Genomic DNA, 25,282 nt, shown 5'->3' on the forward strand with positions numbered 1-25,282 from the left:
ATTACAATAATGATCAGCACCCTCTCCATCACACAGTGGTCAGACAGCGGAGCACCTTCTCTCACAGGCTGCTCCAGCTCCGCTGTCGAAGGGACAGATACAGGAAATCTTTCCTGCCACATGCCATCACACTGTACAATAACAGCTAAAACTCTGGTCATAACAATACAGTCTCCTAGAACCTTATATGTTTTATCTGTTCACTGTACCTTATATTTTTACTTTGCACTACAATTATACCACATATTTATGCATTCTATACATTTTTTATATTGCATTTTATATAGCTTTTTTTGATATGTCTATGTTGTTCTCTTTACTTATTGTGTTGTTACTGTGTGTAATGCCGCTGCTACACTGCAATTTCCCACACACTATCAATAAAGTATATCTATCTATCCATCTATCTATCTATCTATTACTGTTTTTATTTACCATTCAATATTAATTCAATAACTGCTTCTAAGTCCCCCCCAACACACACTCAGCTTTCAGACTCTGAATGTTAAAAGTTATAGAACTGTAATAAAAGTCATTATCTGTGAAATTACAGTAATTATTGCTGTTTACACTGATAACTGTATTTGGATAGTTTACCAATGCTTATACACTGATAAACAACATTTATTCAACTTCCATCATTATACAACATATCTGTCAGTTAACTAACTAATACATTAAAATTAATACTTTTTAATGTTAAGTTTTTCCATTATTTTTATAAATGAATTATTAACAGTATTACACTTATAATAAATTAAATTAACAGTAAAAATTGCAGATTTGCAAAACGTATTAAAATCTAATTATCTTTAATTATTATTTACAGTTACTGATTTTATTATTTTATTATTATTATTTATTTATTTTACATGAAACATCCACAGGATATTTAGTGAGTTTACAGGGCGTTTGTGTTTGTCTTTAATACATGGATCTATAATAATATTAATAGAATAACAGATTGTTTTACAGTGTAAATAAAGAGTTGATAACATGAACGATACACTGTAAACCCGGTTAAGTTGATGGTACTTAAACCATTTGTGTCAAGTGATTGCCTCAAATGGTTTAAGTTTTTGACAGTAGAGAAAATTAATTTGTTTAAGTATAGTCAACTTAAATGTACAATAGTCAGAATTTAACATTTAATTTACATACACTTAAATGGTTTACGTTATCACAATAGAAAAGTATAGTGGAGTCTACTTAAAAGTACAATAGTCAAAACTTAATATTATAAGTCAAATACACTTAAAATTCCAGTTTTATTAAAAATATGAATATATTACATTTTAAAATATATTTGGAATAAGAAAATTCCAATTAAATTATTATTTTGTCATTGACCACACAATGCAGTACATTTTATTTATTTCATTTAGACACACAACAAAGCAACAAATATGTATTAACAATGATGTGTGAAATACCAGATGCAAATCCAAAATAACAGTAAAATTATCAAAATGGGTCTTTGCCAACAATTACAACAGTATATTCTTACCTTTTGCTGCAGATATTACCTTACAGTACCTTGCTATGATGCAGCTTGGTTGAGGCCATGTGCATAAGGCTGTGCACTTTACACAAGAAAACCACCAAGAAGGCTGGATTGTCCACCCCCAGATGGTCCAAAATTCTCAGCGACTACCACCACATCAAGGACTTAGTGCTCAACAGTCCAAGGGTTATGGTGGAGACAATGATCCAGCTCTTTGAGCTTAATCAGCGGACACTCATTCAATGGTAGGTCAGGCTCATCATTTACCTCAAATTGACTGAATAGTTCTCTAATGAATAAATATCTAACACAAATGATCTTCTCTCAGGTTTCAACGGAGGCTGAAGAGCCAGGAGATGAGTATCCTTTCTCAGGGAATGGCTCCAACCAACCCGATTCCTGTGGCACCTGACCAGCTTCTACCACCAAAGGAACGACTGCAGCTCCTTCCTTCAGCATCAGGCCCACGGCATGAATTTGTCCTCCCTCCAAATCTGGAAGGGCAGGCTTCTATTTTGCGGCCAGGCCAACAGCCAGCTGCTGCCACCAGGGAGTGCCCCATCGCACCTGCCCCCACGGCACCAGACATTGCACAGCCCATTGCAGCTCCTGGGATGTTGCCTAGGGTAGGGATTTGCATCCTCAACCCAGACAACACTGTGTCATGCGTACTGCCAGCTTCTGGTGCCTCAACATCCAGTGCAGGCCCAGCTCCACTTGTTCCTGCACCTGCTACTCCTGTGTCCCGGTACACGCACAGGAACAGGCGCCAGCGGGCCCTTGAGGAGGAGAGTGGAGTCCACAAGAGGAAATATGCGAGAGGGGTCACCTACAATACCTGTAGCCAGTGTGGGCAGCCCAAAACAAAGGAGTTTGGGCATAGTCGTCATGGCAGTGCCGCCTTCTGCTCACGTGCCTCAAATGGCAAATCTCTTGAAGAGTGGTTGGCAGAACAGAGAGCAGAAAAATAAGTTTTTAACTATGTTTTGCTTGTATGTATTGTATATATTGTATATTGTGTGTTTGCGTGTATAGTTCCCTGTGTTTATATAGTTTTTCTGAGGTGTGTGTGTTTTCATTTCAATACTAATTTATTTTACATCTTGTGTTCAGATACATTAAATCTGATTATACCAACATTTAAGACTCAGCCTGTGCATCATCAAAAAAGCTCCATATTGTCCCACAGTCTTTGAAGGCACATTTTATTATTATTATGATCATTATATTAACAGAAAGAGAAATAAACATCACAAGTCATTATATATATATATATATATATATATATATATATATATATATATATATATATATATATATTATATAACTCCATATGATCTTAAAGCCAAAGCAGTAATCTTCATAATAAACACAAAATAAGTATTAATACAATGACATGAAATTGCTATGGCACACTTTATTATTATAGATAGATAGATATAAACATTACTAGTCATTGGGGGGCATATCTCTTAAAGCTAAAGCAATGCTCTTAATAATACACACGAAAATAATAAGTATTAATCAATGCAATGACGTGAAATCACTATGGGATCTCTGACCGCTAAGGGGCGTCATAGCTTGGGGATTTAAACCGCAGGTTCGAATCCAGCTCCGGCGGGTGACTCGATAAACATAAAACTCGAAATCGGTCATAACGCACAGGGATATCACCTGGATGTTGTTGCAGGGGAAAACATATCTGTTATTACATTATTCAGTATTTTTCCAGTATTTTTCACTTGCGTGAGGGGCGGAAAGATTGGCTCCCTTCCTCGCAGGGCAAAGTAAACCCAAAGTAAGCCCAAATGAGCCAATCACGTTTCTCCCTGTGGGCTTACTTTTGACCAATCACGTTTCTCCCCTGTGTCTCACTCTTCGGCGGTCGGTACAGTCTCATCAATGTCAGCTATCAGGTACTGCGCAGTCGCATTGGTGTTTTCATGCTCTTCATCCATTCATCAATCTTAAGGTCAGATATGCTTTTTAGACGTGATGTGGTATTATCGGACACATTTCCTCTTCATCCCTAGGTGTTGCCATTGCTATAGCTTGCAAACAGTAATGTTAATGTTCGATAGCATTAACAGCCAGTAGGTGCTGTCGCTCAGTCCATTCATGTGAATAATGACGGATCAGACACAAATGCAGAATATTTCTTTTATGAGAAATGTTTGTATTTTATTTCTGTTTGTGCAGTTTTACAACCAAAAACGAGTCTCAGTCTCCTGTATTGCTGGAAGCTTCAGTAAAAGGAAGGAAAGCACTCGTTGTGGATTATTAATGGGTTTTATCAGGTCCTCTTCCACAGGTGTATACAACCAAGCACCTAGATTATGAATGCAGACTGCATGGTGCTTGATTAATACACCTGTGGAAAGGGACCTGATGAAACCCATGAACTGAAATCCCATCACATTACTGAGACCAGTGTTAGCTGTCTAGTCCGGAGGGGTATTGCACAAAAGTAGGATAAAGAAATCCAGGATAATTGAGCAAGCGCGGCTTGACTTAGCCTGCTCGGCGCATCCTGGCTTAATTGGTTGCACGTTTGCCGAGCCAGGATGAAAAGGTGCGGCTATGTTAAGCCAGGTGTAGATAGTCGGGATAAGTGCTTGTTAACGGCATACTGAAATAGACCTCACGATCGCTCACAGAATCACCAAGAGTCGCGCTTCATATTTCATGGCCGCTGAACAACAGCTCCTGATGGAGTTCTATGAAGAGGTGAAAGATATAAGAAAAAAAGCCAATACCAATGCCATAATTAAAGAAAGAGAGAAAGCCTGGCAGACAATAGCGGACCGGCTTAATGCTTCAGTAGTCCAAAACTGTACAATGAATAAACAGTGCTCCACTGGAACTGTCATAATTAGGCTACAATTAAAGGACTAAAGGAGTTACTGTAAGTCCACTAATCAACTGTTGTACACTTTGCTTTAAAAGTGGAAAGTAGAGGTGCATGTTACTTAAATGTAGAGTATGATTAAGTGCAAACAATTATCCACAATGTGTGTCATTTAATCTATTTTTATCTATTTTATCTTTCTATCCTTCATAAAGAACAAACTTGTCTGGCCATAAAAGGACCTGGCAGCAAGTTAAAGTTAAATACAAGAACATTTTGCAGGCTGGTAAGTGACTATAAAGTAGATAACAGTGAACAAATGAGGTGAATAGATTAGGTGTCTGCTGACATGTTGAATGTCTGTATGATTGTAGCAGTTAAAAAAAGCCCATAGAACTGGCACAGGGGGCGGCCCACCAAGCCAGGATATGTGCTGCAAATGGTTCCTTTATTGAGGTTCTCTGCATCCCCAACAGAATAAAGGAAGCTCCCACTTGCAAAACATCTCACTGTAACACAGACCATCTGTGGTACAGTGAGAACATGGCTTCTTGCCGTCTGGTGCTGTATTTTTGGACCCAGCAGCCTACATAAATATCTTAGTCCATCACCTGAGAATCTGTATCTCTCACTGAGATAGTCATCTCCAACGGCCAATGGGTCTGACCTGTCCCAGAAGACTCTTGCATGACTAAATGCTCGTCTGAGGATTAGGGCTTCCTCATCCAGTACATCCTCCAAGAAAGGGCAAGCCATTATGAAGAGGGAACAGCTGTGAATAATATATATATATATATATATATAAATTATGGCATGCCGTTTAGGAAATGAATCTTTGGATATATGGAATGAAGCTTGGATATACTGATAAAAATATGAGAATACTGAATGAAATTGAAAACCTAGTTGTATCCTTTTCATCAAAGTGATAGCCTTCTGAATTAGCTGGTTTTACAAAATGGCATCAGTTGAAATATTACAATACTTTCTTAAACTGGAAAACTTTTTTGCTTTTTCTGTCAGGATTTAGCCTGAGGCCTGTTGTAGTCGGTCTGCCACCATTAAAAAGGGAGTGAACTTCTTCGTCATGATAACGGTATTGGGCACGGGTACTATGGGAAGGATTTTGGCCCATACAAGCACTTGTCAATGAGTTAATAATGTCCTCATTGCTCAGTATTGCTGCCACAAGGTTCCTGACTGACTCATTCTCACTTCTACAAGATGGCAGCAGTGCCTTGATGACCAGTCAAGTTTCATTCTATATATTCAAAGATTAATTTCCTAAACGGTATGCCATAATATATATACTATATTGCCCTTGTCACAGATTTCATTGAAAACACCTTTGCAACTTCATCAGCTGTGTTTTGTAATCTCAATTACTGCAATAAAACACATTTATGAAACCTCTGACGGCATTTTGACAAGCAGTCTTCATTAGCATAGCAATATAACACTTGTCCTGAGTAATAATACTACCACTTGAATCAATATAAAAAGACTGTTGCAATTACAAACAGCCAACAGATTGAAATGAAATGAGAAATGACAATATATATGTAATATTTGAATGCAGGATAATTAAAATGATGCAACATACTTAGAAAGACCATGGACATGCTGTAAAACACATTAATTCCTCACAGGATTGTCGGTGGAAATACAGGTGAATCACCTGGATTAATGTTAGCCTGGCTGTTAGCCTGGTCTGGAGCAGGCTAGCTGCAGAGAATAAATCACCATAGTAACTTGGCTGGGTTAAGTTTGACCTGCTTTCATGCAACCGACTTGAGGCTAAATTAAGCCAGGATAACCAACATATCCCGGCTTAATCCCTTATCCTGGTTTTGTGCAATACCCCTCTGCAAACTAGGAATGCAGCAGCAGGGCAGCATACTTACAATAAATAATGTCATTAGTTTTAGCTGTATGAATGGTACCAATGTTGTGACGTCAGATACACTGTAACAGAGGTTGCCTCCCCTCATTTAAAATAAATAAATAAATAAATAATGCCCACAGACAAATAATGATTTAGCCCTGGGGGCAGGCAACCTCTGGTACAGTTGAATATACAGTGGACTGTACACACTTACATGCAGGTATCTTTCAGATGACTAGAGGTAACAGTCTTTTTCTTATTTTCATTCAGAAGATGTATGCCTACCCAGTTTTTCGCCGCCAGTCAGCCAGGTCGACCAGACTTCTCATGGCGCCGTCGGAGGAGGCAAAGACAGTGGAAAGTGTGAAGTCTGGAAGGGCTAAACCCAAAGAGGAGGTGCTGGCAGAGGCCGGTACTTTTGTCACTGGCCACGGTGGAGACCCCACTGACTGTTTTTAGTACTGGCTTACTGCAAGCTTCAGTTTGGCATGTACCAGGGCCAGAGATTTAGATGGCTCCTGGAGAACAGTCTTGGCTATGCAGTGTATTTAGTGCATAGTATTGCTAAGGAAAGAGTGCAGGCAAACCCTCTGTCAGAGAATAAACAGCTGTTCCAGCAGTACACTTCTCACATCAGAGAGATGACAGAGGAACTGGAGAAGTTTAGGAAGAAGCAGGAAATGCAGGCTAAAGCGCGGGAAACTGGAGACCAGGGCTGTTTGATGGTGGAGTTCGGAGAATCCCAGGGCCGCTCCGAGGTTTATGAGGACCAGAGCAAAGAGGCCCAGGCCCTCATCAAGTACCTGGTTACAGCAGATGCCCGGCCAAACACCAACATGGCCATTTCAAGGCATATGTCTTGAAGAGACGTACATCTGCCTCCAGCGCCTCTGCACCTCCACCTGCAGCCTCCAGAGCCTCTGCACCTCCACCTGCAGCCTCCAGCGCCTCTGCACCTCCACCTGCAGCCTCCAGAGCCTCTGCACCTCCACCTGCAGCCTCCAGAGCCTCTGCACCTCCACCTGCAGCCTCCAGAGCCTCTGCACCTCCACCTGCAGCCTCCAGCGCCTCTGCACCTCCACCTGCAGCCTCCACTTTGTCTGTGACTGTGAAAGCGCTGCTGGCGCGTGGCAAAAAGATGTCTCCCTCACAGCTGGCGAGAAAACTGATGTCACCAGTTAAACCCTGTGAGTAGGAGTGTGAATTGTGAATTTTGAATTTCCCCTACAGCAGTTCTACATGTATAGCTTTACCATTTACCTGACTACACAGACTTGTCCACTTTTTTCCAGCTCCAGCACCGCGGTGCACCTTAACTCCAGCTGCAAAACCCCGACCGAACACATGGCCCACCGGCAGCTTTTCCCTGCTGGTAAGTATGCACCATCTTGCATACATTTGTCTCTGTGTATTAAAAGTAAGCCTAATAGTTTTAACATTTGTTCTCCAGGGACTTCTGAGGATGATGATGATGATGATGAGGAACTGGTATCTGCTGCATCGCAATGTGAAGCACAGCTAGATACAGGTGTGGCATATGACACAAATGCGCAAATATTATGAAAGTGTTTAATGACCGCTAGGAAATATTATTTTGTGGAAACTTTCTACATTTTAGATATATTTTTCTTCACAATACAGAATTATATCACATCAACCGGAATGCATTCTTTGAGTTCACTTCTTAAAAGAAGTGTACACTGGGTTCTTTGCTGTTTCCTTCTGTAGTATTTCTGCACTGTGCCTGTTTGTGAGCTGCATTTATGGCATATTACTATCAAATGCAACAGTCAACCTAATATTGTTTTGCTGCCTGTTTGCTTCATCTCTCCTTCATTAGCTCTTGCAACCACTGTGCATCTGGAGGCCTGTGCCGATCCCCCTCCAGTAGCGATACCAGGTCTTGTTGTTCATCAGCCACCAGCTGAGCTTCCCAGTCACTGGAAGGATCAGCTTCCACCTTTCCAGCAAGAGTGGATTCGGCACACATTGTTCAAGGCCAACCCACGAACCGGCAAGCCAGAGCTAGTGGCCCAGCTGAAACTTCCGCCCCTCCTCATTCACACCCAGCCTCCCGCCTCACCTGACCACTTCTGTCAGCCGCTGTTCTTATGGATGCCCCATAAGATGTGGCTGTTTCCTGTTGTCAGCGAGCGCTCTACCATTTGAGCTAATCTCCCATGATGCAACAGAATTCCTTTGATGAAAAAAGGATCCAAGTCTGTGATTGAAACGTAAAACCCAAAATAAAGTTCTCAGATAACTACACACACAAAATAGACGTTGAATTAACAGTGTTGTGAGTCGGTCTTGAATTCGGCGTGTATCTGATCCGCCAACCAGCTCTTATATCTGTGAGAAATCTTAACTTCAGTAACTGTCGGTCCCTCATTCCCACTCTCTCCCCTCCACTCCAACAGTGCAGCTACAACAGAGGCTGAGTGAGCTGAAGCGACAAAATGTCAAGTTTGTACACAATACAGTTTATCTTTATCGATTATATTGGTGCCGAATTGACAAGAAGACTGTCGACACGTGACCTCCTTTAGCTCGTGTTTCTAGAGTTAAGTGTTTTTACGGACCAGTAGGAATTGTTAAAATGTGATATTTCTTAAAGGGAGTTTGGTGCTGGGAGCTTTTAGTTGAATTCAAACAGGATAACGCTAAACAGGAATTAATGGACACCTAGCAGCCAGTCAGAATCGATCTTTCACCCAGACTACGGTTCTTTAAGAGACTACCCACCCACTACTTTACTAACTTTACTTAATTAATCTGATTACATTCTACAGAGGTTGCCTAGTTTATGTGTTTATATAACCCTTTTGAGAATATAAAATACAGACAATAATAATAATAATAATAATAATAATAATAATAATAATAATAGATAGCACTAGCACATTGTATTTCCACGAACAGCATGTAATCTTTGAGTTAAAGGTAAAATAAAAAGGTTTGGAGGATGCGGGCATCGATCCCGCTACCTCTCGCATGCTAAGCGAGCGCTCTACCATCTGAGCTAATCCCCCATCATGCTCCAAATTTGATGACGTCACTATAAATAGTAAGCAGTACTGTATCTTTGCTGACTGGATAAAACATCTACATTTCGATTTTTACGCTGTTTGTTTTTCTTTTTTTTTATTCACTGTATTTTTTTTATTCATTGTAAATATAATTTCTTTCTTTTAACACAACCTTCGGGCATTACTCTTTATCCCTGTTCCAGGCGTTCACTCTGACTGTGCAGCTAATTAGCATTCATTAAATTCGTTATTAAAATACGACTCACCAGAGAAGATCTTTACAGCAACTCGTGAGTATAACTTCATTATTGTTTGTTTTGTTGTCGAAAAAAAAAAAAAAAAAGTTTGGAGGATGCGGGCATCGATCCCGCTACCTCTCGCATGCTAAGCGAGCGCTCTACCATCTGAGCTAATCCCCCGTGATGCCTGAAAACTCATGACGTCACTGTAAATCGTAAAGGCTGTCGGGGTTAGGTTGTGAAGCAAGATACAGGATTTGTTAATACTAGAGGGGATCAAACTCCCAAACTGCCATGTTGAGTCGTAGAATCTGCAGATACATTTGCACTTTGTACACTCAGAGGAATCAGCACAGCAAGGGAGCAACGGTTGAGCCTCACTCTGAGGGAACCACCTTCTAGATCAGGTATCTCCTCTGTCAGGTAAGAATGAGTTGGAAGTGTCAGAGACTGGGGAGTCATTCCCAGAGTGAACACACCTGATCTAGTCTCATTCTGGAGGCTATGTGGGGTCAGACCTGGTTCGTACTGGGATGTGAGACTGAGTGGGAAAACCAGCTGCTGTGAGATCTTTCACTTCTGTTTGCTGACAGCAGAGGGTGCTGCTGCTCCTTCAGTGGAGACACAGTGTGGTAAAACAGAGCAGCTGTAGGATAGCTTTGAGCACCTCCATCCATCCTCCATCCATCCTCCATCCATCCATCCTGTTTTACCTTCAGAGCCATATTTTGAGTCTGCAGTGACATTCACTGTCTCACTGTAAGTTGTACTGTTTCTATTATATTTCCTATTTCAGCAAATGTTTAATCAAACATCAACAAAATGAGATATATGAAGTCATTTCAGTATAAAAGATTTGATTATTATTAAAGATTTAACACTATCCATAATAAATAATCATACTAGTCGTCAACGAGAGTTTATCTTAAATCAAACACCATCTGCATGTTGATATTGTGATATTTTTATTCTCAGCTGATCAAATAACTATATAACTCTCTTTATTGAACTTTAATATAATACACAATACAAACAATAATCTGCCCTCTCAAGCCTCCTCTCCAACAGGCTCCAACAGTACATTCAAAATGTAAAATAATAAAAAGCTGTAAGAAATAAAATATATTTAAAATATATTACACAGACATATAAAAACTAATATGCTGATCCAGCTCATCCATACAACCTCAAATACACTGTGTGATGCTCCTATTGTTTTATATCGGTGATCATGGAAGAATATATTCATGGATCAGCTGCTTCTCCAATGTGCTGTCAACCTTCACTCATTCATTAAGGTTAATTAAAAGTACACTTGTATTTGGAAAAATGTAGGAATATTTGCAAATAAAACAATTTATTTAGATATTTATATTCAATTTTTTTCTTTTTTTTAGGTCAAATATCTTAATTTAGGGGTTTTTTCCCAGCAAACATTGATATATGTGATTCAATCATCAACTCCCCAGGAGTTTTTCAGGTTTCTGGAGATCAGAAACAACCTTTTACCTCTTTTAAAAGATTCACTACAATGAGAATGATAAACTAAATACAAAAGTTTAGACCAAATATATAAAATGCTGAATAATAATAATTAAAACAAACAGGGCACCACCCCTCCCTCCGAGGGGAAGCTCTTGTGGTTAAGAAGTTAGGAGCTGAAACTTTAAGGTGTTTTCTGAATATAGTCAGCTAAAATATCTTTCCTTAAATTAAAAATGAAAAGTGTTTCTGTAACACGGGAGGAGTCTCTCCTTCCTACACTGAACACAGAGTCACTGAGGAACCACTCAAGGCCTCAGACGTGAACCCAAGCCGAAACCCCGGATAAAGAGGTTCGGTGAACGTGGTGTTGAAGGTGTGGAGGTGGATCAGTGTCTGAGAGGAGACTGTGTAGAAGGACAGAGTGCCGGCAGGACAGTCCACATAGACTGCGAGGAGTAGGGAAGAACGACGTCTGTCTTTTTCTCATTGTGCCAAACAGAGTAACAACTCTTCGAGCAGTTCAGACTCCAGGACCGATCGTTTCCTCCGAACCAGCAGTCGGAACCGCCTCCTCTCCTTTCAACTCGCCTGTACGTCACTGCGATATGAACCTCTCCTCTCCACTCCACCTCCCAGTAACAGCGACCGCTCAGACCGCTCGCACACAGCAGCTGCAGGCGGTCAAATCTCTCGGGACGATCGGGATACGGCTGCTCCTCCCTCACCAGCGTAACCTTCTTGTTTCTGTCGGACAGTCTGAGGAACCTGTCCGCTGTGTTTGTGTCCAGTGTGAGTTCACAGGCGTCTGATGGAGAGACAGGTTATCAGCTTGTTTCTGTTTATTCATCAACATATTGTCTATGAAGTTATTCCTTCATTGTCCAGGAGTTCTTATTGACGATATAGGACAGCATTGACTTCCAGATGGTCCTATCATCTACCAAATAGGCCTGGTATTGACTTATTTATAACAGTGGGGGGTGTCTCTGGTTTCACTGCAGTTTATTACAGTTTTCTTCGAACCATAACAGTACCAGTTCAAATCAAGTAGAATTGATCTTGTTTTACAGAACATTTTGTATTATGAGCAACATTTTCAGGACAACATGAATTATTTCCAGAACTTTTTGTTATTTTAATAAAATTCCAAGTGTTCCCAGGTTTTCCTAGACCCTGATTTTTTATAAATATTGTTTAAAAAAAATTAGAATAGCACATTTGCTGAGCCTTGGGCTTTATACCAAAGCTATGGACTTGATTATGTGTTGTCAAACTTACACTTTCTCAGACCAGGTTTCAGTCTCTGTTCTCCACCATGATCCATCCTGGAAGAAGGAACACAGTCAGACCAGCGCATTAAGATAAAATAATCCTTTATTAACTCCACTATAGGGGAAATCTGAGAAGGAAAAAAAAGCCAGAACTCTGTCCAACATTTGGGTCTCTAACTCAACACAAGTTACAGACTAATGAAACGATGGATTTAACTACCACAAACGAACCAACGGGTTGCTCGATGCCAGCAGACTCATTCCTGCACAAGACAGGACATCTCAGCTCCATCTGACACTTCTAACAGTGGACATAACCAGGGTTTTCTGTGATAAAGAGTTGATTTAAAGAAGCTGCAATGAACCAGCTCTGGGGGGGCCCAGCTTGCAAAAGGTTGAGAACCCCTGCTCTAGAGAAACTATATCTTTAGAAAGTGATTCTAGGAGGTGTTTGGGGCCAAGTACAACAACTCCAATTGTGTCTGAGTTAAACATCAGACAACTGCAGCTCATCCAGGTTTTTATGTCCTTAAGGATTGCTTGTACTTTGGATAATTGACTAATTTCCTCAGGCGCCAATATGTCATGTGTACACCATACCGTGAAAATCAAGTAAATCAAATTGAAATAGCCACACAAGACTTACTTCAAGTTGCTGTTAGGGGGCGCTGTGACTATGACTGAATATGTAGATGTGTTCAGGGTGGGACTATTACCAAATACATGAAGTATGATGAAGATTGGACCCTGTACACTGAAGTTACGACAACTTCAAGCTTTAGTTTTGTCCCTTTTTCTTTGGGCACTGCTGCTTTAAACAAACCACAAGACTTTAAGAATCCGGATTAATTTAGCAATTAGTGCAACATTATCTCACACAGCATTCATTCTGTGCCAACTATGAGTGCAATGTTATTATATTGCTTCAACTGAATGTTTCATAATGTTTGTACGACAGCCAGAAACTGCACATTCCCACAATGCAGCCCTGCAGCTATCCCCGTGTGGATGTTCAGCTTCCCGCCACTAGAGGGCGACGTTTACAAAGAAATCAGCTGAGACTGGAGGGAACCGTGTCACTGAAATCTACATATTAAAGTGTTTTAACAACATACTCTGTCCGCAGTCACATCCTGCTACGAGCTGCTTCTGTACGAAACCAAACATCCAGAATATGATTGTTTAATTTGGCGAATAGCTCGTGTTGATCTACAGTTTGTGTGCTGGGTGGATTCCTCTCTGTTGTCTGTTTTAATTTAAGTCAGAGTGCAGGAGGAGACAGCCCTGGGCCTGTTCTGCTATCAGTCCACACCCACAGCAGATCATTTAACACTTTAAAGTCACCAGATGAGCTCTTCCATCTATACTCTAATAGATAAAACCCAACACTCAGGAATGTGCTGCGTAAGCCGACACACTTCTGATTGGATGGTGCAGAAAGCCAGGACGAGACGACCTGCCAGCTGGAAAAAAGATCTCATCTGATGGTTTTGGCAACATTTATGTGGAATTGAATTGATAACTAGTAGAGTTTGAAGTTCAGACGGCCACCAGGGGGCGCCTTTGTCATGATTTAACTACTTCAGCTTTGTTAAAGAGCCAAATAATGGTCTTACATATAATAAGGTCACAATCTTTTGTGGATAATTTAACAAATTTGATGTCAGCTGATTGTCAGATTCGGGGGAAACTATGATAATTAAAGATTTGTTGGGCATATTTACAAATTTGGAGACAAATTGTTGGATTCCACTTAACACATTTTTGTGGTGCCGCAATACATTTGTTCACTTGTGACTAATGAGAGATTTCTGAGATGCTGCGCCCAAATTTTGTCCTTCTGCTTGCAAATCTTATAAAATACAACAAGTAACTACATTTGGGGGTGCTATCACAGTATTAGACACAAACTCAGTACACAAATATTGCCACATATATAAGATTTTGACATACTTTACATTTTTTGGGTGACACAAACATAAATTGTGTTATTGTGAAAGAGGAATATTGTTGCAATATAGCAACTATAACAACTATTGGAGGAGATTTCAGGGACTTTACACTGAATGTGTTTTTACACCAAACCTGTTACACTCCGGATTGGACCCAGGTTACTAAAGTTTGGCCTTTCAGTGCATTTGTAACCTTTTTTTTGTGTCGTTCTGTAACATATTTGTGGATTTATGTGACAAGATGTTTGGCTGCATCACCATGTTCTGCTAACACGTGTATTGGGGGGCAGAGATAATTTCAGGTTCTGATCAATAAAGACTGGAAGACCTGCAACAAATCTGGACCAAATGTGGGAAATGTTTGAATTTTTGAGGTAAAATCAGGAATTGAATCGTTTCTTAAGTAACCTTAAACTTTCTGTGTGAGACTTTGTGCATTTTGCTTCACTTTCTTTGAGTTAACTGTAATTAATTAAATAAATTATAGTTAAATTCACTGTTGCTGCTTTATCAAAGCACTGCCGAGGACCCCAGAAACGTCTGCTCCGTCCCTGAGAACCGGAATAATGCATTAAAAAAGGGAAAAGACTGACCTGGGGTTTAGTTAACAAGACTGTGTAATATTTTCCCATTGATTCATGAAATGAAAAAGGGGGTAAAAGCCTCAGTCAGTTCCCCCTCTTCCCGAAAAGCAGATCTGCGCTGCTGTCTCCTTGCGGCCGAGACGCACAGAAGCCCTCCATCACCGGAAAGGAATGCAGAAAACTATGTAAAAGTTTCCGAGTGTGTGTGTTCCTCCCTGTGTGTGTGTGTGTCTTTGAGAGGTTACACATCATTTTTTGGCCCGGCTGGATGTCGTAAGAGCTCGCGGCGGGGCAGGCAGAGCTGGGAGCAGCCCCCCTGTTAAGTAGCAGATTGTGTGGAGAGTCTTCCCACTTGGAAAGAGGCTCACCGACGCGTCTGGGAACCAAAAACCCGCGGAGCTCTCTGATTGCAACACCGGACCACCTCACTCTCCCTATTCTCAGGTTGGGGGTCTACAACTGAGACTTAAACCGATTTTATTTTTTATTTTCTTGAATCAAACCAAAGCAATTCGACAGTCTCCTCTATAGGTCAGTCCTGCATGGTTTGGGAATTTCTTTTGTGGGTGAATTATTTGAGATTAAATAATTTCTCGCGCTTTTTAAAGGCGGTGTCGTTTCCAGACTTTAGTGTCTCTAATATTCCAGTTACCATTCAGTTTTAATTGGGAAATGTCCAGAGACGCGTGGACTTTTGTTTGGCATTGTGGTGCGTAATTGCGCAGGCGCCAGGACTTGATGCTCGGTTATTGTGAGCTGTGGAAAGGCTTTCTCTCGGTTAGATTGGGTCTATCTTATCGGCAGAGATATTAGATACTGAGCTGGACGCTTTGCGGTGTATTGCAGCAGAGTTTAAGCCGCTTTAGGAAGAGAGAAACGAGAGAAAGTCTAAGGCAGACAGAGAGAGAGAGAGAGAGAGAGAGAGAGAGAGAGAGAGAGACGGATTTGCTGCTGTGCGCCTTTATTATGAAGTTTTCCATGATATTAAACCGGTTTTATTGGTTTTTAAAGCAGTTAATTTGTGGATTTTTGGACTTTATCCTTTCATGCATATAAAGTTTGTCACGTAATATTTTTTCCATATGTGAGGAGCAGCTTTTACAAGCGCAAGCATGGTGGAAATATGTATTTTTAAATATTCCTGCCTTTTTGTTGTTGGCTTCTGTGCAGCTAATTGACTGTATGTGGGTTGAAATGCTAGTAAATGCACATGATGCAGCTGATGGAGGTCCTTCGGGTTGCTGCAGGGTCTTGTGAAGCCCTGAGGCTGCTGCGGGGCTGCTGTTATAAAAGGTCTAACCGCCTCCTTCGTTCCTCTCGCAGCTTCATTCATGTGCTGCTGAGCCAGAAGAGCTGAAGATGAAGAGCAGCCTGTCTCTGGCGGCGGCTGCCCTCCTGGCACTGCTGCTGTCCTCCTCTCAGGCCCAGGATCAAGGTAAAGCCGGTCCTCCTCCTCCTCCTCCTCCTCCTCCTCCTCTCTGTGATTCAACACATCTAACTTCAGCTCCTCTCACCTTCTCCTCTCTGCCTGTAATGTTTAGCTGCACATTTAGCCTGAATAAAAAGATCACACAGAGAAAGCAAATGTGTGTGTTTGTGAATTGATTTGCCTTTTTCAGCCCTCAGTTTAACCTCTGATTGATGATTTTTTTCCCATCAGGAATTTGCAAGATTTCCTCTTGAAGAGAGAGAGAGAAAAAAACTGTCTCTGCTTTAAATAATCTGGTTTGAATTTATGGATAAGATCCTTTACCAGTAGCACTTCTGAAGTGGTTTTAGCCACGAATGTAACTTGTTTAGATCAGAAAAGTCTGTAAAATACAGCTTCCAGTTGGTGACAATGAGGAAAAATATGTTATATTGTTAGAAAAGCTGAGTTATTTTACTTTTCCGGCACTCTGGTGCTCCTTTAATGCCGTTGATTTAGTCTTATAAGGAAGTAATGTATCTTAAGAAAAGGAAGCATGTATTATAACCTCAACTGAATCTGTCTGTAGGTTAAGTTGGGCATCTTTCCATCCTCAGACAGATGTAGTTTAATCTTTTTTACAGCAGGAGGGGCCCTTGCTCAAAATCTACTATCCATAACTGTAGCCTACATTCTCCAGTTTCACAAAAAAAAAAACCTAGACGGCACGTGGCCAAGTTTCCTCCCTACGTCCTTTCTCCTGATGGAACGGAAAGACAAAATATGAGTTTCACATTATTTTCCAGAGGTTTTAGAGGTTAGGAGAGGAGAACGTCTGCTCCTCTCTGCCTCTGGATTTTCTCTCAGAATAAAAAAATATATAAGAAAGAAAAGCAGTAAAAACCCATCAAACCAGCAGCAAGAGGAGAGTCTTTCTTTCTGACCTCCTGCGACCACCTTTAATGCCCCAGCGGTGGCCCCCCCCGACGCCTCGCTGCCTGCCGAGGTCACGGCATTGTAATGGGGTCGTATATATTGGTGTGGAATAGTTTTGACACGTTTGGGGCCAGAGTTGAAGGCTCAAACAGCTCGAGGAGACTCCGAAGGGAAGGTCCTCTGCTCTAAACTGCCACATCTCACAGGTGATACAATTACAAAATAAAAGCAGTTTAGAGCAGAGGCCCTGGATGCAGACGAGCTCCAAACCCTGGATGTGAGGTTTAAGAGCTGTGGAGATTTTGTTGGGGGTAGTCTTTTGGGCCGTTTTGGAAACAGAAGCAGCAGCCCCGCGGGCCCTTGAATTGACTCACCAGGTTGGTGGTTCCTCCATTTTTGACGTCCTGTCACCCTCCCGGTCAAGCCTCGACTGGGTCAGCTGACCCTGAGTCTTGGCTTTACGACAATATTTTACAATGATATTCTTCACTCCCACACTAACAGATGAACTGGTTGGCGGTCTAGAAAGAAAAGACTCAGATATGGTAATCTTTTAACTGTAGCTAGGTTACATTTTGTGTGTACTGTTTTCTGTTTATGAGTAATGTTATCGACACTACCGTTCCTCCAGCATGAGAAGATTAAAACATGCTATTTCCAATTGTTTGTACACAAAGAAGTTCGATAATGTTCAGGCAAGTTTAAGAAGTAACTGGTTAAAGATTTTGAAAGAAGATATCCAATAAACAGTTGGATTGATACGTTAAGTAAAGATTCGTATAACCCAGAACTTATTTACTCCTTAAAGCTTTACTTTCTTATTCAGGTATTTCCGAACCATGGTAGATCCACCTTAGACCACGGACCCGAATTTAAGGGGATTTTGTCTTAAGGAAAATTCTAGTAGTCCATCAAACGTTCAACCCTATTTCTTCTCTTGTTCCAAATTCCACAAAAAAAAGCTAAGATATATTCCTCCTTTTGTTCGGGTCCTCCGTACAACACGCTCAAGAACCTTGTTGGTCTCCGGACCCAAGTTCTAGTGCACAAATAGTCTTTTTCCGAACCAGGACCGTTGCAGTTCGTGGTCAGAAACGCTCGGCCATCGGGACTTACTTTTGTACATTTTCGTTGTCTCTTTCATGTCGATCCTTTCTTTTAAAAATAGGTTTTTATTACCAGCTACTTTAACTTGTTTGATTGTAGAGTTATTTTCTATTTATTTTAAGTTCTTATCAAGATTAAAACCTCAAAGTAAAGCAAGTCCGATCCGATAAGACCATAAGATCTGCGCATTATAGCAAGCTAGATTTGTACTGATTTATGATCCACCCCAACCTGAAGAATATCATTTTAAAATATTTACAAAAAAATAACCTTTGGTCCGTCGTGTACATGGAAACTTTTTGTCCATTGCTCCAAGTTGTTGTAAACAACTTTTCATGTACACGTGCATGATCCCCCCAATGTCCGTGATCAAATTCAACTTTAATCTGTTTGTTTGTTCGTCACAAAAACCAGCGGTTCTTAAATTACAGTCCAGATCCTAAAAATAACTCTTGGGAGTTTTTAATCTGGAGACTAAAAAGAAGAAGACAAAAGATTATTTATTAAAAACTGAAGTAGTTTAAGAACCTCTGATACAGATTTTTGGGAAACGATCGAGCAGAAAAAAAGACGTACACGTGTCTTTGTTGACATCGTGTATTCTTTTATGAGGTTTGCAATGGAGACGATGAAAGCGATCAGATCAGATCTTCGTCCATTGTATAATCAATACCGGAGAATTTCAACGGATTTATGTGTTTTTTGTTGTTTGTCAATTCAACATCATGAGTTGGATTGAGGTCATGGACAGTCTGCTGGATGTCAGCCGGTCCATGTTGTAGCTTGTTGACACTAACTTTAACTTTTTCTAGTTTAGTTTAATGTTAGTTTGAGAGATTTTTGGATACAAACCACCTGCATTGTGTTGGTTTTTACCTGTATGGAAGCAAAGAACGACAATTTATACTTTACTACGTGAAATCTAACCACGACTGAAGGTATCGCATTTATTTAAGCATATTTTACCTTTTAAAACTTATTTACAGGATTACGAAACAGAAAAATTGAAATTCGTCCAATATTTTAAGAATTTATGGTACGTTTCTAACACAATATTTCACAGTATCATATTTCAGTGCGAATTCAGTGAAATATTTAAGTAAAACAAAAGTCAAGTTGCTTTTTTAGATGTGACTGAGTAATCTGATTGGACACATTGATTCGTTCAAGTTTTGGTGTCCAAATTTAACCAACTTAGAATCTGACAATTACCAGTTAAATCTGAGCATCTTGAAACCATTTTATAAACCATGTATTGAACACTTTTTTCCTGGCTTTGTGAAACCTAAAAAAGAAAGGAAATTAAAATTGAATTGTTACATGTGGTTAAATCAGTGCTATAATTTATGTTGTGTTTAGTAGGTATGTTTTACAACCTGCATATAGTTCATATTGGCCTTTCTTTGCTTCCATAGACTCAGTCACAGACAAAATTTATCAAAGTTTTCATCTTCCCGGCCTGTTCGTGTTTCCTTCTTGAATGTTTAATCTGTAGGAAGGTAACGCCGTGTTGTTTTGTTGTGTTTGTTGTCTCAGTGTGTTGTTGCTTGAGTTGTTGACTGTGGCTGTTGGCCACACAAGCTCAAACGGAGGTCATTTATTTCTCCAAAATGGCTTCCCTCACATCTGTAGTTTGGTTTGTCTTTTGTGTTTTTGTTTGCTCCAACAGTGAACTTGTCAAACTTCGCCCTGGAAGTGTTGACTGTTGGGAAAATTAAAATATTTCACGTTTATAATACAGTCTCACCCTCTGCAAGCTGCAGGATTAACTGCGTTTACCTTTTCTCTTCACAGTCGACCCTCCGTCAGATTTGAGGTTTAAGATATTAAATGAGAACACAGTGCAAATGATCTGGAGCAGACCACAGTCGCGGATACAGGGCTACAGAATACAAGTGACCTCAGACACAGGTGGGTGCTCATTAAACCTACGAGTTATGTCCTGCCGAGCCCCGTAACGTTACAAGTGTCATAAACCCTCTCAGACATCAATCTGCCCGGCAAGACTCAACACTCCCTGCAATTATCTGGAGATTTCTGCAGACACATGTTTGGCTCCAGGAGCTCTAATGATAAAAAAAGAAAAAAGAAAAGAAAAACATTATCTCTTCTGTGGAAAAATTGTCAGCTTCAGTTAAGCTCAGGATAGATGTCACATCTGTCAGAGTTCATTAAAACCTGTGTGGAAATTCTTAAAATACTCAACTACCTCTAATTCAAAAACTGTGTGTCCACATACATTTCTGTTTTTTTTTATCTCATATTTTAGACAATAATTTGCTTCTGGCACCAGGTTGAGAAAGGCACAAAGTCAGCAGCTGTCTGATTCCTCATAGTTCAAACTTCACCTCGTTATAACTAGTTATTCCGTTATATTTTATTTGTAGCCTATAGCGTCAATTCATATCAATAGTTATCTCAGGACATTTTTCATATATCTTTATAACATTATTTACAGAGACCCAACAGTTCCCACCATGAGCAAGCACTTAGTGGCAGCGGCAAGGCACACTTCCCTTTGCCTCGACCAGTTGGGGTTGGAGTAGCAATTCCTACTAAATGGAGATTAATGTTTATATGAAGATTAAACATCATTAATATTCTAATATTAAATTTACAGGCAGTAACTGCGATGTGTAAATGCTACATTCTGTTAGCTAACTTAACTAGCCAACTGACAGAGCTAATGTTAGCTTCCACATTTCTATTTCAATAACTTCCAAGTTTAAGTCTGTTACTGTTATAAATAAAATACCGTTATTAGGTTTTCACTGACTGAAAATCCCAGATTTCTCTATTTGTCAACAAATTAACTCCAACATATAACTAAATAACTCCCCTTAAAACCACAATTTACAGTTTGGTGTTTTTTTCACGTTTCTGTTTTTGTACAGATTGAATAAAAATAGCATACATAATCTCAAAACCCCTTATTTAACCCCCTTAAACAAATCTAATTCACTATCTGTCAGTTTAATTAAATTTAGTAACTTTAAATTAGCATTTTTAATTGTAATACTGAGCACAAATGGGGTCTTAAGGTGTTATTTATTGGATTTTATACACACTTAATGGTTTAATTTAGCATTAATATTCCTGTAGAATCAACACATGAATAAATCCCCATAAAACCTATTTAATAAATAATTACACCTTATTTAATGGAAGAATCTGACGTTTAAGGGTTAAAATAATGTGTTTTGATTCATAGTAATGCGGAAAGTTTTCATTAAATTAAATCATACTGTTGTTGTGTGTTTACACGGCTCTTCCAGTCCTCAGGTCAACAGTCGGAATCAGGTTTTTCTGAAGCCCTGTTTTGACTCTCGGAGAAATGAAGTAATGCAATAGTTTCCTAATGGCTTCCCTCTGACTCTCTCTCTCTCTCTCTGCATTCTTGTAGAAGAACCAATGAAAGAATTTACTCTGCCTGCATCCGCGACCAAGACCTCCATCTCAGACCTGAGTCCAGATGTGGATTATGTCGTAACGATATCCGCGTACGCCGGATCAGAGGAGAGTCTGCCCATCTCCGGCCAGATCACAAGTAAGTCGCCGTGTGTCCCCGAGTGTGTTTGTGTGAGTAAATCAGCACCAGACGTCCCCGAATGCTAGTGAAATTTGTTTGCAGCTGGTCAGTTCTGGCAGGAAGTCACCGCGATGACGAGCTGCTTCCGTCCGAAACCCCCAACGGCCTAAAGGGCCCCCTGCACCGAGTGGACAAAATAATAGGAACACCTGATAACGTATTATAGACGAGATGTTTTATTGTCCGCCATCTGCAATCGGTTTTGGTTTTTCATTGTTTTTCGGTTTTACAGCTCTGGATGAGAGGAAACATTATTTAGCAGCTGTTCTTGAGCTTTTGATCATATCACATGGTCTTCATCACCATCACCATTCAAAGATTTGTTTAGAATATATGTTTTTTTCTTCTTTTGATCCCTTCGATTTCTAGTCGATCTTAAAACAGCATTCCCATGCCTCCTGAAAATTTAGAGATTAGTTTTCCAGTTGATTAAAATGACCAAATATGCTGGATTTTAATTGTATTTTAGCTCTTTACTCAGATCAGGAAGAGGTCTCACTCTGACACTATTTCCACAACCATAAACGACCCAACACAATCAGTCCCTGGATTAGACGTATCACTGTGTTTCTTTTTAATGTTCCTTTAACAGTTATTTATAGTTTTTATACAGTCCAATATTGTACAGATATTCAGTTTTATTTCACCATTTTAATGCAGTTATCCAGGTTTTAGCAACTTTGAACAGCTTCCTCCTTCAAAGTGAGTAATTGTACCGTAATGTATAATGTTAAAATTAATGTTAACGTTAATTAGTCCTATCGTTCAGGAACCGGTACCGGTATCGAACCCCAGTGAATCTTACAGTCACATCAGACATCAAATCAGTAAATGAGCAGCGACCCAGATTTCCAGTGAGGTCTTCACTAGAGTCATGGCAGCAGTTTGGTGGGGACGCCTGTTTGGCACCGCCATCAGAACACTGATGATCTGAGCCCCGGAGATTCCCTGGAAATCTGTCAGAAACACTGACATCAACTCGATTGGGAGCTCGATTTTGCTCGTTCATTTTGCAATTTACGGATGAGAGGATAAATCTCATGTCTTTTTGATCCAGTTTGAACCGGTCTGCCATCTGTTGAAGAAAAACAGGCAGTTTGCTGACAGAAAGTGGCGACTTGAGGATACTTTTAAACAATAGTTATAGTTATATAGACTAATTGAGTTATTGTGTTGTTGTCTTTCAGTCGAGTCGAGTGGCGGCTCAAGAGGAACTTCCAGGAAACCCGACCCTTCGGATTCAGTCAGTAAGTCCTGTTGTTCATTCATGTTTAATTTGACGAGGGGTTTCGCTGAGATAGTGAGTCACCAGCAGCGTTCAAGTCTTCGCTGTACCTCCTCGACTTTTTCCACTTTTCGAACTTTCTTCCTCGCTTGCTGGGCGGCGTCCATCAGCGTGAGCTCAGCAGTGATGGGAGGCTCCTGCCACACAACACCCTCATTGTACGGCAATAATCAAAATTAGGCCCCCGTAAATCTCTGAAGGATTCGGTCATCGGTTCGGTCCCCCCCACCCCCCGGCGGCCAATTATGCCAGCGTGGAGGAAGCCGCACATGGTTGTAGGCGGGGCTGGAGGCTGCTGTTGGGAGCTTGGGTGGGGGCAGTGAGCTGAGAGGAGCCCAGCCCTGAAGTGCTGAGAGAAATGGAAACCATTACAGATGCTGATTTACAAGAGCGTTGCTGCTGCTGCTGCTTCCCTTGCCCGGTTCTGCAGAGGATGATGATGCTAGTGCTGATTTTTCCTTCTTTTCATGAGAGGAAAATCATAAAAGGAAAACTCCCAGAAAGCCGAGCGAGGCAGAGAGTCAGCACAGTTTGATTCAACATCCAGCCGGAGCGAACATTCAGGACTCTTAAAAGTCCAGAAAATAACGAATAATGAGTTTTAACAGGGTGTCCACGAGGTCTTGATTGGATTAATGAAGTTGAAAGTTTTTAGTCTCATTTTTAAATGTGTTTTGGGGAAAATATCGTAACAACTTCAAAATGAAAACGTCATTGACCATAAACTGATTTCCTTCATATCCTTCCTACTTTTTTTGCCACTATGGAAGTAAAGGATAGGACTTAAATTTCAAACTTCAAAAAGTCTTACATTGGATTTTTGACAGGTCTTAATAATGATTTAATTAATTAATTAATTGGATTTATTAACGTTTAAACGTTTAAAAATTGTATTACGTTGCTTTTTTCATTCTCGCTTTTAAGTGTGTTTTTGGGAAGAATTTTTATTGATCACGTCGTAGTGACTACAAAATAAAACCGTCATTGAACCTAAACCGATCTGATCTTTTTGCCAAAATAGATCTTAAATTGTCATAGCTGAAAATATACTCTATATGCCAAATAGTAGTATCCGGTACAGATAATGTACGAGTACCAAGAAGAAGAAAACTTGTTCTTTTAATAATTCTCTTATCAAAATTATTATCAAAATTATTGCCGTGTAAATATTTTCCTGATATAATCCGTATCAATCTCAGGCTTAAATTAACAACATTGGGTTAGCCCCTCCTCCTTTGGGTTTAAGCCCAACCCATTTCGAGTACAAATACAGATAATTTAGTTTGTTGAACAGATGTAGATAGTGTTGTACTTGTTTATCCCCACAGTACGCGGTTAAAATTATCAAGAACCTTTTCTTCGTTGATGGAATAAAACCAATTTTCTGACATAAAACTTGGGGTATTTCTTGACACGTGCCACGTTTTATGTTAATTTAACTTTAACTTAAATTTAATTTAATTTAAATTTAAATTAATTTTTTCCCAGAATGCTCTTTCAGTGCCATCTCCGACGTGGTGTTCTTGGTGGACGGCTCGTGGAGCGTGGGCAGGCCGAACTTCCGATACATCCGCAACTTTATCTCAGTGACGGCCGGCGCCTTTCAGATCGGGAAGGACAAAACCCGGGTGGGCGTGGTCCAGTACAGCAACGACGCCCGAACTGAGTTCAACCTGAACAGACACTTCACCCGACCAGCGCTGCTTCGGGCCATCGGCTCGATGCCGTACAAAGGAGGAGACACCAGGACAGGTACGTTAAAGCGTTTAATACTGATGCCTCTATACAATCTACACAACTAAACCATCAGAGAGAAGATTGATTATTTCTATATCTATATTTCTGTCTTCCCTTGAAATCAATTAATGAGTCGGTAGAAACACTACCGTGTTTGTCCACAGGAGGCGTCAGAATCAACACAACATGAAAATTCCTTGTAGGAACTTTAATGTTAGATTTTTATATTGTTTTCTGTTTTTATCTCAGTTTAGTTTCTGTTACTTTTCTGTGGGTCTTTTTTTGTTTTATTTTTTATTTCATATAACTAATGATAAAATATAAGACATTTACAGTTTTTACAAATTACTGGTGCAGAGTGTCAAGTATGCTAGAATACTTATTTCTTTGCAGGTATTTTTAGGTACATGAGGTAGGTTGATA

At 40.2% G+C, this 25,282-nt stretch overlaps 3 protein-coding genes and 2 non-coding genes across 10 annotated transcripts in view; 2 read left to right on the forward strand and 3 right to left on the reverse strand.

Moving 5' to 3' along the window:
• Positions 1 to 1,063: 1,063 nt before the first annotated feature.
• LOC127368397 (uncharacterized) lies at positions 1,064 to 2,571 on the forward strand. Its single transcript, XM_051409229.1, has 2 exons — positions 1,064 to 1,749; positions 1,833 to 2,571. The coding sequence occupies exons 1-2, from the start codon at positions 1,565 to 1,567 to the stop codon at positions 2,473 to 2,475; spliced, it is 828 nt and encodes a 275-aa protein (XP_051265189.1). The 5' UTR covers positions 1,064 to 1,564; the 3' UTR covers positions 2,476 to 2,571.
• A 6,625-nt stretch (positions 2,572 to 9,196) lies between these two features.
• On the reverse strand, positions 9,197 to 9,269 carry trnaa-agc (transfer RNA alanine (anticodon AGC)). The gene has a single exon. It is a non-coding gene; the product is annotated as a tRNA-Ala (tRNA).
• Positions 9,270 to 9,612: 343 nt separating this feature from the next.
• On the reverse strand, positions 9,613 to 9,685 carry trnaa-agc (transfer RNA alanine (anticodon AGC)). Its single transcript has one exon. It is a non-coding gene; the product is annotated as a tRNA-Ala (tRNA).
• A 1,672-nt stretch (positions 9,686 to 11,357) lies between these two features.
• Positions 11,358 to 15,107, reverse strand: LOC127368406 (stonustoxin subunit beta-like). Its single transcript, XM_051409240.1, has 3 exons — positions 14,807 to 15,107; positions 12,269 to 12,315; positions 11,358 to 11,795 (listed from the first exon to the last, which is right to left on the reverse strand). The coding sequence occupies exons 2-3, from the start codon at positions 12,312 to 12,314 to the stop codon at positions 11,377 to 11,379; spliced, it is 465 nt and encodes a 154-aa protein (XP_051265200.1). The 5' UTR covers position 12,315; positions 14,807 to 15,107; the 3' UTR covers positions 11,358 to 11,376.
• A 7-nt stretch (positions 15,108 to 15,114) lies between these two features.
• col12a1b (collagen, type XII, alpha 1b) overlaps positions 15,115 to 25,282 on the forward strand; it is a 137,317-nt gene continuing 127,149 nt past the window's right edge. For 4 of the 6 annotated variants that reach the window (XM_051408951.1, XM_051408954.1, XM_051408957.1 and 1 more), the window contains exons 1-6: positions 15,135 to 15,328; positions 16,121 to 16,232; positions 20,043 to 20,159; positions 21,652 to 21,795; positions 23,025 to 23,084; positions 24,611 to 24,874. In XM_051408951.1, the coding sequence (XP_051264911.1) occupies positions 16,157 to 16,232; positions 20,043 to 20,159; positions 21,652 to 21,795; positions 23,025 to 23,084; positions 24,611 to 24,874 (661 nt within the window). In that variant the 5' untranslated portion in view covers positions 15,135 to 15,328; positions 16,121 to 16,156. Of the gene's footprint in view, positions 15,329 to 16,120; positions 16,233 to 20,042; positions 20,160 to 21,651; positions 21,796 to 23,024; positions 23,085 to 24,610; positions 24,875 to 25,282 lie in introns of all 6 variants that reach the window. The other 2 variants (XM_051408952.1, XM_051408956.1) reach the window with 2 other exon arrangements.

Source organism: Dicentrarchus labrax, unplaced genomic scaffold (genome assembly GCF_905237075.1).
Source record: "Dicentrarchus labrax unplaced genomic scaffold, dlabrax2021, whole genome shotgun sequence".
Taxonomy (NCBI): domain Eukaryota; kingdom Metazoa; phylum Chordata; class Actinopteri; family Moronidae; genus Dicentrarchus; species Dicentrarchus labrax.

Coding starts and splice junctions, on each gene's coding strand:
- LOC127368397 (XM_051409229.1), top strand. CDS start 1,565: ATGTGCATAAGGCTGTGCACTTTACACAAGAAAACCACCAAGAAGGCT. Junction 1,750..1,832: donor CAGCGGACACTCATTCAATG/GTAGGTCAGGCT, acceptor ATCTTCTCTCAG/GTTTCAACGGAGGCTGAAGA.
- LOC127368406 (XM_051409240.1), bottom strand. CDS start 12,314: ATGGATCATGGTGGAGAACAGAGACTGAAACCTGGTCTGAGAAAGT. Junction 11,796..12,268: donor GAAACCTGGTCTGAGAAAGT/GTAAGTTTGACA, acceptor TCTCTCCATCAG/ACGCCTGTGAACTCACACTG.